At 35.8% G+C, this 17595-nt stretch overlaps 1 protein-coding gene across 2 annotated transcripts in view; it reads right to left on the bottom strand.

The window, feature by feature from the left end:
* The window catches only part of LOC124803083 (nidogen), a 329301-nt gene that overhangs the window by 87430 nt on the left and 224276 nt on the right, over positions 1–17595 (bottom strand). For both annotated transcript variants that reach the window (XM_047264214.1, XM_047264215.1), the window contains exons 9-12: positions 15878–16078; positions 12638–12859; positions 6107–6194; positions 4693–4871 (exon numbers count right to left, since the gene is read on the bottom strand). In XM_047264214.1, coding sequence (XP_047120170.1) covers positions 4693–4871; positions 6107–6194; positions 12638–12859; positions 15878–16078 — 690 coding nt within the window. The remainder of the gene's footprint in view (positions 1–4692; positions 4872–6106; positions 6195–12637; positions 12860–15877; positions 16079–17595) is intronic.

Here is a 17595-nt window from a genome sequence, read left to right as displayed (position 1 = left end):
TACATTTATGTCTCATTCTGACAGGCACTATCTCCTCTGGTTGCTCCCACTGCCATTGTCATCATCCATCTTTCTTTCTCCTTCACTGCCACTTTCTCTCTCCCACCATCACTGTCTCCTCTCTCATTCTCTCCCATATATATATAAATATATAAGAAAGGGCAACAATTGTTCTATAGTACTTAAAATCAGATGTTTCAAAAGATGAACAGTGCAACAAAATATATGCAGTAACTCTGAAGCTTTGGATCTCGGCAACAGATGATGATATTGAAAAAAATTTCAAGGTACCCTGAAACCATCCTCTTAATCCCATACAGTAAAAATTTCAGCAATTTACCATGTATAGAAATTATAGAAGTGGCCATTCCCACGGTTGGTACTATTGGTACTTAGAAATCATAGTTTCTCAGGCTTTACTCAGGTGCCACCCATGAAAAAATTGTGCTTTTATATGCCACCTAAGGCCCACCCTAGACCACAGCTTATGCGAAAGAACCAGCCAATTTACTCAATTTGTTATCAATAGAACACAGGATATGCCCACCTGGAAAATTGCATTTTTGCACATGGGTTTGGAATGTATTGGTACCATGCACTGTCATGCATGGACCAACAGAATATACAAAACTATGTGAGGATAGGTGACTGCTTACCATGTAGAAGAAGCACAGAGCAGCAATTGGGAAAATACAAAAGGAGATCAGCAGTTATGCGTTTTGACAAAGTCATTTTAAAGACACAAAGCTCTCTCTTGATTACAGAGTCACTCATTGCATCCAGTGAGCAGCAATTTCCTAATTTCTTCATGCATGGAAGGGCCATGGACAAGGTACTGTCTTTCTGATATTAACATTCCACAGATATTTGAACTACTGGTCTACCAAAAGATTAGCAGGATTGTGCTGCAAAGTGTGCTGATAAGAACTATTATGAACATCGACAATAAATAGTTTACTGAAAGAATCAGTCAGCAACTATGAAAACCTCCATGTGGAACATACTTGAAGCTCTCAACTACAAAGCCAAATGTGTAACAAGAGTTAAAAAAAATGTGGGAAAAATTCACAGCAGTTCAGAAACCATACCCAACAATTACAAATGAAACAGAGGAAGCCTCACTGCACAAACACAAATTAAAGGACCAAAACAACTAAACGAGGATATATACATGTAGCTCGAAATGAGTTTTATAGCCATACTAGCTTGGCACTTGCTGCTTCACCTGAATAGACTGTATGGTCTGTAAAGTTGTTATTTGTATGCTGTTATGCCCATTGTTCATGTGTAAATCTAAACACTATAAAAAAGTTTGTGACCCTTTACATAGCTGCCGGTATGCATGATTAAAGTGTTCCAACAGGTTTAATTTAATATTACATAGTTGAAAAAAGAAAGAGACAAATTGGATAAGTGGTTCTATAGTTATTAATGCCAGTCTTACACCTGGTAGTGACTTTTCTCATCTCAAATGGATATTCATGTACATGAAATCACATTTAAAAACATGGTACCTACTTTGTTATCAGTAATGATTAGTTTGTGTAGCAATTACAACAAAAATAATTGTATAAATATATATAAGCCTACTGAAAAATTAATGTATTAACCCTTTTACAGCTACAGGCATACATGTTTGCCCTGCAGGTAGAGCATCCAGACGGCTACGGGTGTACTTGTATATCCAACAGACAGAACAGCCAGACAGCTACAGCCATTCATTTAAGCGCAGCCGGTAAGAAGGCCAGACAGCGAAGGGCATTCATGCATGCATGGGCGTGATAGCAGGTAAATATACACTATAGAATGGTGACTTGCTGTTGTCCACATTTCAACATTTCTGCCAGTGGTGTCACTATCTGCACCTTTTGTCAAAAAGTGCTACAGATTTCACCTGCTCCTGGTTCCTTTCAGCTCAAGAGTCATTCTGTTAGATGCAGTTTTATTTCCTAATCTACACAAGACAAAATAAACAAATATATATAATCTGAAAGGCATGAATTTACCTAATGAACTGACGTATCAGATGTCAAACAGTGCAACAAAATACTTGCAGTTCTCAGAAACATTTGCTGCTGCACTTAACAGCAAACGAAGGACATGGCTAAACAAATGAAATTTGATTTCCTAATCTGCAAGATACACACGGTACAAACATATATAATCAGAAAGGGCAGCAATTGTTCTACAGTACTGACAATCAGATGTTTTAAAAGATGAACAGTGCAGCAAAATATATGCAGTTTCTAAACAACAATAACTGCCCCATGGAACACCAAACAGTTTGTAATGGCAAACAAATGCAATTTGATATCTTAATCTACAAAGTACACATGATACAGACATGCATAATCTGAAAGGGCATGAATTGCTTACTGAACTGATGTATCAGATGTTTCAAAAGATGAACAGTGCAGCAAAATATGTGCATTATCTTGAAATGTATTTATCCGGTGTTAATGAAATTTTAATATGGTATAAGAATATATTTATAGGTGGTGTAAATCTCAAATTACAGAAATTTCCAATCACAAACAAAAAAGTTCTTAATGTTTGTCTAAAATATTTTTTTATCAGCCCAGAATAAACTTGTAACAGAAAGCTCAGATTAGTTTAAAGCTCTTTTTCATAGTCGTAATGAAGTGTAATCACTGTGACTATATAGTGTGACATTTATTTAAAAAAAAGTATTATTGAAGAGTGGTTCTATGGGTGCAGGAACGAGCAATTGGCATGTAGTGGCCTTAGCCTACAGCAGTCATCGGGCTGTGTTAGCCATCTACTGGCCTGGCAGACAATACCTTCACCCCTGTTAGCTAGCCGTGCAGGCAGGATTCTTGGTGTTAGAAGCTGTTTCTTTTTCTGTGCATTCTTTCTTTGATTCAATTCACAAACTGCAATGCCTTCTAAACTTTTCACACCAATTAAGGCCATTGAAGCATGGTCTTTTCTGGAAGTACTTGCGACCAAAAAGCAATTCTGCTTTGATAATAAAATATTTTCATAAAACCCCTTAGGGGTTGAATTCCCAAAAACACTAAAACCTAGCTTTTTTCATTTCCAATCAAGAAGGCAAATACTAATTTTCATAGGTGTAGCTTTAAGAATGCTTTAGTATTGTTTTAATAATGTTTTATTTTTTAAAAAAACTTTCATCCACTATTTCACCCCCTTAGGGTTTGAATTTACAAAAAATGCTGATGCACATATTTTTTTATTTCTGACTGAGAAACAAATATCAATTTTTGTAGTTCTAGCTTCAAAACTGCTTTAACCTTCCAACTGTGGGTGACATGGACATCGCACTAAACCTTTTCTCCCCCCCCCCCCCTCTCCCTCTTTCACAAGTCATTTCTCTGTTGCAATGAAACACTGTACACTGGTTTTTGCCTGTAAATTATTTTTCTGTTACTCTATTTTCTGGCCTGGAACATGAGAGATCCTGTTTTAGACATTCTCCAGTCTCACTCACATTACTGCATATATACCTCCTTGCACCAGCAGTTTTGTAACAATATTCCCAAGCTTCCTTCAAGATACACAACACTCAGAAAAACTATCAATAAGTTTATTGTACCTGTTGAATGTGATTTTCATGATTTGCACACTGTTTATATTAAATGTCAATTAGAAATCAACTCTGAATTAAGTTTTTGGTTTTCTTGTTACATTCTTTTAATTCTATCCTTACAACTAATATAATTATCATATAAAAATACCCCAGAAATCTATATGGAAAAATCAGAAAATCACCCATTGTTAGATGATTAACAGCGATGTATTTTCAACAAACCTTTTATCTTCTGTTTCACCCCATTATGAGGAGAAAATCAAAATCAAAACTAAAATTCCTTCTTAAGTGAGGCCTACAGCATAAGATCAACAATCTTTATTTTTTAATACAACAAAAATTTTAATAAAAATTTAGATCACTTGCTTCACCCCCTTAGATGTTGAATTTCCAAAAACAGTGAAACATGTACTTGTTTTAATTTCTGATGGAGAAACTAAATAGTCATTTCCATAGTTCTAGCTTCAAAATTGCCTTAATAGCAATATATTTTCAAAAAACCTTTCATTCTCTGTTTCACCACTTTAGGGACAGAATTTCAAAAAATCTCTTCTTAAAAGACGCTTACAGTAAGGTCAACATGCTCTCCAAATTTTGAGTTTCTATCCATAGAGGTTTGGGCTGGGCAATAATGAGTTAATCAATCAGGACATTTCCTTTTATATATATTGTCAATTGATTATTATGAACATCTATAATAGTACAAGTGTTACCATACTGGACAATTCTAGATTTTTGTTTGTAGTATTAGCTGTTACACTTCTTAATTAGTTATTTCAATATGAGAAACAAAATATACACTGAAGCAAGAGCAGCAATTAGTCAATAAGACATTGCTTAAAAAGTGAGATCATACATATTCTAGCAGCTTTTGTTCCTAGTATTTGCTGTTACACTTGTTACTGAGTTATTTAATATAAGAAACAAAATATACACTGAAGCAAAAGCAGCAATCACCCAACGAGACATTGCTTAAAAAGTGAGAATGTACACATTCACATTACATTTTACGATCAAGGTTTCTTATCTTCTTATGCGAGTACCTGAAAAACTAACTCTTTTACTATCATCTGGAAAATATTTGTTATATCAATGAGGTTAAAAAGCTTCTTGGCACTTACTGTCACAGGTGCGACCATCGCCTGTGAAACCAGGGTTGCAGCGACAGGAGAAACTTCCTGGGTTGTTCACACACTGTGCATTGAGAGCACAGTTGTGTGTTCCACTGGTACATTCATTCACATCAACACACTCTTCCCGTGAAGTGCTTCCACCATCACTTAAGTAGAGCCGCTGGTATCTGTTGCATATGAAGTGAATCACCACTACTGGGCAATCCACAGAGCCAAAATACACTTAAACACTCATTCAGCGATGAAAAACATAAGATATGGTATGTTATAGAAGCCCTTTTATCATTCTTTCATGATATGTGAAATATATGAGATCTCTGGCAGTTTCGAAAATTCATCATTATTTTTAAATGGCTGTGGAATTTTACTACAGGAAATAACTGTAACAGGAATGTTCCAGTAGAATTACAATATGCTTCACCCTACAATTTCTATAAGATCTAAAACTTCATTATATTAACTATCTACCAATGCATACAACAATACTGATAGCAGTATGTTTCTATAATATGGAGTCTTTAATTAGGAAATAGAAGAAGCAAAAGGAGAAAAGAGGAAAGAAAAATAAAAGGTAGTTGCATAGCACATTAGCATCCCACAACACAAGGACAAATCTTGGGCTACTTATAAGATCACAAATGCTGGTTACGGAAGTTAGCCAACCTATTTCCATAACACTGAAGTCATTATAACTGATACAGTATCCATCACAACACATCTGACATTCCACACTAAAGCACACCAGAACTGTATGAAATAAGTACCAACTGTCAATTCAGTTTGGATCTTTCTCAGAAAAACAGCAAGAGAAATACATTTGGTTAGTCCACATAATTAATGAGTAAGGATGAGACTGCAAAAATGAAGTGATCTTCCATAGATCAGCTCTTTATTGATTATTACTACTGACCCTTCTTTCTTTTTTTTAAAAAAAAAAAAAAAAGTGTCATTCAAAATTTAATCACAATTTTCACTGCTCATGTTCAATGCCCCGGTTAGTTGTCCTTATACTGATCCCTTGCAGTCGAACAGTATTTAACTATGTGCTCTGCGAGTGTTTTGTAATCAGTGTCAATGCAGACAAACCACAGTGACCCAGTGCTCTACCAGTAACTAAAAGATTGTCATTTGTTGGATCTACAACTGGAATTATGTGATTGTCTAACCTCACAGATATTTATATGACCCGACTGATTGCAGGTGTGCCTTATTAACAAAGATCTATTTTGCAGAGGCACACAGCAAGCGCATCTTACAAAAAACATATACTTGAATATCTGTAAAACACTACATGATGCACTGCAATGGAACAGCATAAAAAAATAAAATTCTTGGAACCATTTATTATTGAGTTATTCTTTAGTAAATAATCATTTAAAAGATACCATAAAAATGTACTCACCCCGCATCACAAACACATTGTGAAATATCATCAACAGTAATGCATGAGCTGTGTGGTCCACATTTGATCTCTTGGCATAAGTCCACCACTAAAAATATTAACAGCAGACTTAGGCTCCATATACAAAAAGCAAAATACATTACAAGCTGATTACCATAAAAGTTAAACTGTGTTTCAATAAATATGAAGGAATTGAAAACTATGGACTGCTGCTTTGTGTATGTTCTTTAATAAATGTCAGTCAAACACATTAATATTGGCAGAGTGATTCAAGACAACAGATATGAGGCAGCCCAAGGCAAATTACTAGATCTGATAATTTATAGTCTATCAATTAAGGTTTTTCAATATTTCTATGATGCTCTCTCCTGAGTTAATTAAACCTGTAACCATAAACATTACCCTTCTTTGTATGTAATCAATATTCTTCATTAGCTCTACTTGGTATGGGTTCCACACACTTCAGCAATATTCTTGTATGAGATGTGCAAATGATTCAAAAGTCAGTTCATGAAATTACTTCTATCAATGACTCTCCATCCAAGATATCATCTCTAGTCCTCCCTACCAAGAAATCCTCAGTCCAGCCACAAATTTTGTTTGGTAGCCAATATAATCATACTTTTGTTAATAATTGTTGGTGTGGTGCTGTTGCAAATGCGTTTTGAAAGCCAAGAAATACTGAATTCATTGCCTTGATCAATAGCTTTCAGGATGTCACGTGAAAAAAGCTCGTTGGGTCAACATTTATGAAGTCCATGCTGGTTGCCATCCAGAAAGTGATTCCGCCCAAAATACTTCATTTCATTTGAATGCAGAATATGTTATAGGATTGTACAAAAGTAGATGTTAATGAGTTAGGACTGTAGCTTTGTGGATCACTTCTGCTACCATTCTTGTAGACAAGTGTAACTGGAACTGCCCTTTCTTCCAATCACTGGGAACAGATTTTTGCTCAAGGGATCTACAATATATTATTATTCAAATGGAAGTTATTTCAGCTGCATTGTATATATAGAATTCAATAGGGTTCCCATAGACCCTGCAGTCTCATTTAATTTTAGCAGTTTTAGTGTTTCTCAATGCCATCAACCATAATATCTATAGCATTAACTTTTGCAGTGGTGTGAGAAGTAAATTAGAGCATTAATTCTGTATCTTCCCTTGTAAAAGAACATTTGAAAATGGAGTTCAAAATTTGTTTGCTATTTTCAGTTACATTTTCTGTGTCAGCCTTAAGTGTCTGGATACTAACTTTGTTGGCAGATATAACCTTTACATATGAGGATATTAATACAATAATATACAATAATATCACACACTCACAAATAAGAGAGACTGAAGTAGATGCTCCAGATACTAAAAAACAGCTAAGAGAACTAAAAAAGAACAGAGTTCTTATTAGGTTTTGCAGTGAATATGAAGTGGGAGGAAAGTAATGAGACTGAATTCTTTATCTACCAAAGTTTTTACTTTTTTCAAACTACAATATTGTCCCCATCCAAGTAGTTCCCTTCAGCAGCTATACACTGACAGAGTCATACCCAGTCCTGGTAGCAGTGCTGAAAGAATGCAGCTGGTGGGGCCTTTAATAAACATGTTGGTCACAATCTTTTGAATGTTCTCCAGAGTCCCAAAATGATGACCTTTTAATACATTTTTCAATTATGGAAATGAAAAAAGTCACAAGGACTTAGATCAGGTGTGGGGGAGGGGGGGCTGTCAAACAACAAGAATGCCTTCTGACATCAAAAATTCGATGGTGGAGCTGGCTGTTTGACAGGAAGCATTGTCATGATGCAGCATCCACTTGTCTGTAATGTTCACTCTCTCTCTCTCTCTCTCTCTCTCTCTCTCTCTCTCACTCTCTCTCAATTCACCCTTTTCCTGAGCCTTTCAAGGACACCGTTCTAAAACAATTGGTTGACAGTCTGTCTTGGAGGAACAAATTCTTTTTACACAGCACCCCTAATGTCAAAAAAGCAAACCCGGCATTGTTTTGATTTGCACATTTGAGTTGGTTTTGTTGAGGAGATGACTCAGTGTGCCACTTTTCACTTTGCCACTTTGTCTCTGGATCGTATTCAAAAATCCTCGGTTCATCCATCACCTGTGATCACACAATTGAACCATTTGTGGTCACTGGCAATCCTCTTAAGAAAATCAAAGCACACATTTCTTCAACCTTATTTCTGCTCAGTTGTGAGGTTTTCCACACCATTTTGGCGCAAACCTTTCGCATGTGCAAATCCTCAGTCAAACTTTGAAAGTGTTTAAATGGTCCTTATTGTTAAACATTGGTCTGATCTCAGAAGAACACACAGACACAGTCCATGTTTTCATTGGTTTTTGAAGTCAAAGATCTGCCTGAGTGAGGTTCATCCTCAACATGCTCTCGGGCTTCCAAAAATCATTTGTGCCAGCAAAAAACTTGTGCTCTTGACAAGGAATGTTCCCCATAATTCTGTTTAAACCTTTCAAAGATCAAACTTCCGGATTCCCCAAGTTAATACAAAACTTGATGGCATAATGTTGCTCTAAATTTGACTGTTCCATTTTTGTAACCCACAACAAAAATATAACTTCACCAATGCCATTCTCAAAAATCATGTGATGACTGTACAGAGATTGAACTTGGACTGAGCATCTGGAAGGGGTGAACACACCAGTCAACACAAGTAGAACAACACAGTGTTACCAGATAGCATGCAGCGTTGTCAGTCTTGTTACTTTTTCATACCTCATATGTGGCTCAAGTAGCCTCTCCACCAATTCATATTTACAAGGAATTTCTTATGTGACTAGTACTTTTGTCTGATGGCAAAAGAGTTAAGGTCATTTCTGTTTATAAAATGAGTAAAAGAATGGACATATAGGATTGCAGATCGATGCCCATTTGTTGCAGTTTTCTTGAGCTTAAAAGTTTGAGCCTTAGGGCTTCCTTGGAGAAAAAGAAGCTTCTTTCAAGGAATCAGTGTAAGTTCAAGAGAATCGTCACCTGTGTGAGTCACTGTCTACTTCTTCCATGCAAGATATCTTACAAATTATAAATGCAGGTGAACTGATAAGTGTCTGTCTTCCTAGATTTCCAAAAAGCTTTCAGAACTGTACCACACTGCTAACTGATAACAAAAGGTCTCATAAAATGGAGTATCTTAACAAACATGATTCTGTCAAATAATTTTTTACTAATGAACCCAGCACATTGCACTGGATGGTGAATGTTCAACGGAAGTGAAAATAACATCAAGTGTGCCAAAGGAATTGTTATAAAACTGCTAAGATTCTCAGTACACATAAACACTTTATCAGAAAGCACTTTTATTCCCTGATCATTTTTCGTCTACATGGAAGTATCATTTCCAGCTGATCATAAATAAATGTAAAATGTGAAAAAAAGAAGATAATCCCCATAACAAAGAGAAAAAACTGACAATGTTGAATTACAAAATCAATGGTAGTCTTTTGATGCCTGTCACAGCACAAAAATATCCAACAGTATTTCTACAAAGCTACAGGGAAAAGGCCAAACATGTAAATGCAGTAGAAGGGAAGGCAGACTTCAATTTGTTGAAAAAGTCTGAGGAAATACAGTGCACTTGTAAAGAAACCACATTAGATGCTAGTGGAACCAATCCTAAATTACTGATTCGTCATTTGGAGTGCTTACGAAGAAGACATGATAGCAGGCATTGAAAAAGTTACCACACCACTATGGTTGCAACAGATCAGTACAAAGCTTATGAAAGTATAATAGAGGTACTTCATTGGGGATCTTTGGAAGAAAAACAGTGCTGTTCTCAGATTGTGGGGTACTTTTAGAGAACTGGCATTCAGGAGAAAGCCATGCAACAACTCATCTGCTTCCACTGTATATTTACAGATAGAGACCATGACAGATATACCAGAGAGACTGGGGAGTATACTCAGGCATAAAGAGAGTCATTTTTCCATTGCTCCATGCACAAACAGAATAGGACAAACAGACACTGATCAAGTACAATGCCCCCTCCACCATACACTGTATGGTGGCCTTGTGTTGTATCCATGTATGTATAACGAACAGCTCAAAGTGCAAGAGAAAGAAATGAGTGGCTGTTCTCTTTCCATTTTCATTTAATTCTGTTTCATTTGTTTTCCTAATACACACTTACTTATCTCTACATCAAAATCCCAGAGCCCCTCTAAAAGAAGAAATATTGCCTAACCACAACTGCTTTTTTCCATAGGGTAGCTCTAAACTGACCTTGGATTGGAATCTCATAGTGGCAGGTGATTCTGGACTGATGGAAAAAATTGCCTGAAGGAAAAAATTCCAAAAGTTTTGTAGAGAACAAGGCAGTAACCCTCATAGTTGTGCAGGTCTGCTGACAGCAGATAACCAGGCTCTTAATGTCACCAAATATTGGAAATACAGTGAGTAATCGATATATTAAAATAACAAAAGAAATAGCATCCTTTTCCTTACATGACTTAGCATATTGTCTGTAAATCTATTCTGGCTTACAAATAAAAATGTCTGAGAATGACTATAGCAAGTGTACTGTTACTGGGAGTATAAATGTCACCTCTTTCATTCTGTTACAGGTTTCTGTGTCCTGTGCATCTCTTTTTTCATCTGTGTATAGTGTACTGAGATACCACACAAAAATAATTTGTGACAGTTAGTACCAGAAGTGCCAGGAAAATTGCTGCGCACAAACCAATCATGCTGCTTGTGAGAATCATGCCCCCTGGAGTGGCAGTGCCACCAGGAAGAGAGATGCATGCTAAAGTAACTGCGCATGAGCAAAAGTTGTCAGCTGCAAGTTGTAAGTCAGAGTCTTGCTAGGGAGTTCTTGCAGAACATTCGCCATGTCTTCAACACTTTAAGTCATCAAGTGAGACAGAAACAGTGGCCAACAGAGAGTAATTATCTTCAGTAGAAGCAGAACATTGAATATAATTATTGCATATGGACAGAGACTGCCTGCCTAGAGATTTAACTGAGTACTGTTAGTTTGTGTTCATGGAATTGTAGTCAACACAGAACAGATAGGCTAAACACGCATTCTACAAATGCTGTAACCAGTGTTACCAAAGTTGAGTAATATATTTTGCTATTCAGTATTCTGTGTTACTTTCATTGTGTGTGTGTGTGTTGCTCAAGAACCCACACAACCATCTCACCAGGGTACATTTATTGGTCCTTTTCAGCAACGGCAAGATTTTCAGCAAAGCGGACACTCCTTGAGCCCACAACAGTTTGTGTAGCAGTCATTCTTTAGAATATTATGCCCACCAATCTTCTACTCCCCCTCCCATCCTGTCCCCAGACCACCCATTTAATATTAAATTTTGCCCTTTCCTTTGGTTATGAGGACTGTAATTTAATGCCTATTATGGGATGTGTCTATGGACTACCTCAAATTTTTTGATATTTATAAGAATTTCAGTTTTTTTAAGCCACCCTAATTCTTTCTGTAATGGTTCATACAAAATTTCCTTGTCTACCTTACCTTAAATAAACATAAAAAGTGAAACATATGCAACACTGAGATACAAATCATGCTAATGAGAAAACATACACACATTCTACTGTAACATGACTTTGGGGATTTTCTAGTTACATTATTCATAAACTATCTATAATCATAAAACCGGAACACAAAATAGGAACTAAGGTGCAGGCAGAGAAAAGTAATAAGTACAAAAAAGATGCAGTGAAACTGCCTCTAAATTAAACTGCACATTATGTACAAATCTATACTCAATTCCCAGTCTGGCATACAATTTGAACACTTACAAGATTTAAGAACCAAATTTTAATTTTCACATTTGGGACTAATACCACAGTTTAACATATGTCATTGCAATACTGGCTGTTGTGAAAATCGAAATTTTCTGCAAAATATCAGCCCTTCTGCTGTATACTAGCCATTTTCTGTTCTTAAAAGAAAACAACATTCTTCATCAAATATCTGTTAAGTTACAAGAGAACTGCAAATAAAATGCTCTGGAATGTTCTATTTCACACCTCCCAATGCCCTAAGTAGTTCAAGAAAAAAAATAAGGGTGTAATTTTTTATTTACTGTAGATTTTTATGGCACTACATATGATCCCTACTGTAAAAATTATGTTACAAATCAGTATGAACAATACTAATTACACTAATCCAATATTGTACTCCAAACCATAGCTTTCTGTCCTCTTGGAGTGCTGCTGTTGCACTGTATAATAAAAATGAGCAAGGAGTGTCATGACTGTGTGTGTTGGTCTGTGCTAATACCACAATATTTAAGAATTAATTAAAAAATTAAAATTACAATTGATTATGTGAAATTATAAAACCAAAAATATGTTTCAAATGACAACTGAAAATGCAAATATTGCCAAATTATTTTATGCATGCATTTTAGAAATTTCAGTGTATTTTAACATGCCCTACAGAAGATTAATTATTTTTAATTTGCTTGAGGGTAACAATTTCATCATCTTTTATCTCACATCAAATTAACTGATAGTAACTTATTCTTCTGTGAACATATTACCTGCATCAGGTATTGTGACTTTGCTTGTCATTCCATAGCGAATTATTTTTTCTTTTTCTTCATAACTTATAAAGTTTCTAATGACTTTCAGATGGAAAGTTGAAACTTCTGGACCAGAAGAAGTACATTCATCATAATCAATTGACTGTTGTACTATAAAAGGATTGTCAACAGGAGCATCTTCCAACTGGAATGAATGTGATGATTTGGCCAAAATCTTTCCTATTGACAAAAAATAAAATTAGGACATATTTCCAAGTTACAATATCATAAACAGTTAATAATATGTATTTTTATGTCTACATGTGGTACATAGCTGCTGTTGTATATAACACTTCAAACAAAGCATTTGTATAACTTTACACAGAACATTGTCAGCTGTCTACATAGTGGAAAAATTGAAACCTGTTTAGTTTAGAGTTAGTTGGGTTTTACATCCCTGTGTTCCAATATTCCAATAAATTATAGAAGAAGTGGCTATTGAGGAACTCTGTAATAGAAAAGTGGACAGACAGAGGTATAATTTACATGAGATTCTCTTCAAACTAGATGAAGTAACCTCTTAACAACACAAATTCATCTACACTTAATCAAATGCTATGACACACAGACTTCCCTTTATAACTCACACGTACCTACACCATTCACTACAGCCTTCCTTTTACTAAGGCATGTACAGTTAAAGGAAAACTATTTTAATATCAGTAAAAAACTTAACAAAATATATAAAATGCTGGATTTCTTTATTTAAGAGACATACATCTTTCGCTGTTTTCTATTGCTCCCTTTCAGTAGTTAAAAAGCCACATCTTGAATATCACAGTCATGCTGCATTCTTTGTCAAAACTCTGAGAGTGAACTACTTATTACGATTTCATTGCCAACAGAACATTAAATCTCAAAATTAACCAAATAAATGAAATAAATGTCACACGTGAAACTACTAATACTACATTATACGTTGTCTGCAACCACCATCTGTTTTCAACAATTGGTTATCACAACTTCCCTGTCACAAACACATTACACAAACATACATATCTATACAACCAATTCCACCTACTGTTATTACTACTATCGTTATTTTGTTTTTCTTTTATACGGATTTCAACCTCCACTGATTACAAATCTTTAAAAATTTCACATCCATATGACAATTTTACTAGGCATTTGCATCTTTCACTCCTTAACCCGTGCCCCTCAGTCTTTCTCTGTCTCATTTCCCACTCTTATTCATACTCTCTCTCTCTCTCTCTCTCTCTCTCTCTCTCTCTCTCTCACACACACACACACACACACACACACACACACACACACACACATCCCCTTTGAGGCTACACTCTACTATTTTGAATACTTATTGGAATATCAGCCACTACTACTCACTAATTACTTTTGTACATAGACATAAGATTTGCTTTCATTACATTTCTCTCTCTGCTCTTTTTTCTTTGTTCTACATTATTTATATTTTTTCCATTCTTTACCAACTCACTGAACGACACACCTTAATTTGTTAGAGTTCCAATGCGTGTCGCACTTTGAGCATTGTACCTTTAGTGATCTATCCTTTTTGTTTTGATTTCATGTTGTGTACCCCATCTGTTAGTTCCTTCTGTTACACTGTATTCAGTTGGTTTCCCCTTCCATTTCTCATGAGCTCTTTATCTAATACAATAAGCACTTTCTCTTTTGTTGCAGGATGTCAACACAATTCTATATTATTGTTTCTTTGTGATACATTCTTTTTCTTTTTCTGATGGTAGACTTTCCATCTTCTTAATATGAGATTTAAGGTCAGATTTCCACTTCTTCCCTTGGCCACAAATCAAACACTGCAACCTAAAGCTAGTATAAAGTCCTAACTCACTCACTTGCCTCTGTAGATCCTGTCATGATTTTTCTATGATGTATACTCAGACAGGAAGCACATAGCAGAGAGACAGAGATTTGATATTCTCACTGGACAACAACAGATAAATGGAACCACTCAGATTCTCAATGGATGGTAAAAGGGAAATAGACGTTATAAATTGTGCTGGCAGGGTCAATGTTCATCTTTAAACCTGCATTCTAGCAGAAGCTGCTACCAAAAGGAATGTCAATGGGCAGAGCCTTTGGTTCACTATGTATAATAAAGCAAGGCTGAAGTCATTTTGCTGTTTGTGAAATCTTTAATCACGCACTGCATTTCTCTAGGTTTACAAGTGCACTGTTACTCTCAGCCTTCAGTTTTTCTCATTTCAGTACTGCTTGCTTACGATAACCCTGCCCAAAATGGATAATTATAGCTGGTCTCTTCAGTCTCTTGCACAACAAACTCATTAGTGAAGTACCCTGTGTGATATTTAAGTGGGAATGAGGGTTCATCCACACATGCCTTCCATCAACTATTTACTAATGGTGAAAATGTGGTAGGAATGATTAATGCCGCTGCAACAACAGTGCGAAAAATTAAGACAAAGACCCTGTTAATTACCTGAATCAGTAGAAATAGGCATCAGATCCATCTCCTGCTTGAGAAGCTCATGTATTTCAGTGAGTCAACGTGGAGAGGGAAATTTATGCTGTGTTACAAGCCAAGTGGTACTGAAGAACCTGTTCACCATAGGGCCCTATTTTTGTCTACTAGTGCTGATTTTTAGAAGGTAGTGCATAAGTTAAAGGCCTTCATACATCCTAGTAACCTATCATTCATTGATATTTGCAGTTTGCTGACCATATATTAAGTCAGTGAACTAATATTTTAGCCACACAACACGGGAGGCAAAGTTGTTTTTCCACCAATTGCTGGAGCAAGCTAAAGGTCAAAAGTCATGAATTCTTTAATCACTCTATAGATGTTTATATTCCACCTTCAATCACCTATCAATTTATTAATGATCATTATTAACATAGGTTGCAGGAGCAGTTTGTCGTATTTTGTTTGTTGCACAAACATTATGTACACCTTCACTAAGAGTATTATCAACCATAATGTGTAAATAAATAAATGAATGAGTTTATTTAATACTACATGTTTCATATTGGTGTATGTGTACTAGGGTAATTATTCGAAGACACTTCTACACATATTGTAACAATGGGAGCTAACAGTATTTAATGGGCTTTGTATTCTCAAAACCAAGATTTTAAGACTACTTGCAAAAAGTCATACCTAATAGGCAGGTACTGGTCTATAAATAGATATTTCTTTTGTGATTCCAGTTTTCTCTGAATGGGCAGTTGCTGCAGACTCACCTGGTGCTGTTCTCCTGTATTCTATTTCATATTCAGGAACCCGGATTTTTGAACCAATGGGAACTGTTGGTGCAGAACCACGAATGTCAGCTTCTACCCGCAGCTGGTCAAACACATCAAGCCCAAGGAAGCGCTGCCTGAGAGTAATTTTGTGTCCGGTGTTAGGAAATTCAATCTCTGCTGTGTGGTTGAACACGCCACCTGCATTAAATTAAATGATGGTGATTGCTGACATTCTTAGTTCTAGATATAATAATGTTTACAAAGCATAGAAAACATTTTGTTTTTAATGTATATTTCTCTATGAAAATCAATTTCAATTCAGAAGTAAGCTCTTGCAAGGTCTGGGTACTCCTGACTTTTGGTAAAACTTTCATTCCTGACACAATTACATTTCCAAACACTTTGCTGGGCAAACTGTGAAGAGTCTAATTACCCTTTTAGGGCTCAAATTAAAGGTGTCTATCACTATCAATGAGCTCTTACTGTACTGGCTATCCTCAGCTGCAAAATCCATGTTGATCTAAGCATGAAATGGCCACCCTGTACCAAGAAGAATGAGGGCTTTATGTGTCTGTGGGCTGCATGATATAACAGAACCTTAAGTCCTGCCTCTTGATGCTGAATCCTTTGAAAACAGCAAGATCTTTTAAATGTCAGAAGGTAGGTTTGTCATTGCTGAGGATTTTTGGTATAATTAATGTCAAAGCTTTATAAAAGAATGATTTATTAAGTGTAAAAGCAGTACATGCACTACAATGACTGCACACATACCAGCACTTAATAACCACAGTGTAAAAGTAAAAACAAATATCAATTCAAATATCAATTTACATTTACACATACCCTTAAACTGACATTGACACACAATGTGAAGTTCCAGTGAACAGTCAATTTTTTTTAGTTCATTACTGACATATTCCCTTCCATTGTCAGGCTACACTTTCTTGATATTTCTGCCTGTCTGTTTTTCCAAATGACTTTGAAGTTTTTAAATTTCTGTGAAACCTCGGACTTTTTCTCAAAAATCATTGATGTGTCTTGAAAAATCATCAATAAATGTGAGAAAATAAAGATTTTCACCAACAGATGCTGTCTCCTCTGCCTCATGCAAATCAGACTGTACTAAGCCCAAGATGTTTTTATAACACCTGTTGCTAGTTTTGAATGGAAGGCTGTGTTTTCCCATGGTGCATAACTCACAGGGATGAGTTCTGTTGAAACCTTTGCCAACTTCAGCTTACCATTGTGATTCATATTTTCTAGCTTGCAAAGCCACTACATTCTATGTAGTAGCATTGTCTCATTTCACTTGTACTCAGAAAATAGATGTCACTCTTAGGAGATACTTTTGGCAATTAGTTCACCTTTCTTGTTAAAGGTCACTTTACTATTGTTTTATCATCAACATACAAGATTACATTAACACTTCCAGAAGTCTATAGTACTAAGCCATCAGCTCCCCTACTGACCAATGAGCTATTATATGGTTTGGCATTATGAAGCTTCCCTCCATCATTGGTGATATGAGCTGAGACACAAGAATCTAAATATCACATCTCACTTTCATGAGACTGTAAAGAATCCGCTACAACAGAGGCATTCCTCTGTTCTCACTGTTTTAGTCACATTTGTTTTATCATTATTTTATGATGAGCTTATTTCTCTTATGCCCCTATTAGAACAAACTTTAGCCATATAATAAAGTTTGTTGGACA

The sequence above is a fragment of the Schistocerca piceifrons genome, chromosome 6, assembly GCF_021461385.2.
Source record: "Schistocerca piceifrons isolate TAMUIC-IGC-003096 chromosome 6, iqSchPice1.1, whole genome shotgun sequence".
In the NCBI taxonomy this organism is placed as follows: domain Eukaryota; kingdom Metazoa; phylum Arthropoda; class Insecta; order Orthoptera; family Acrididae; genus Schistocerca; species Schistocerca piceifrons.
The sequence above is the reverse complement of the archived record's forward strand: the minus strand, read 5'-3'. Positions and strand labels throughout refer to the sequence as shown.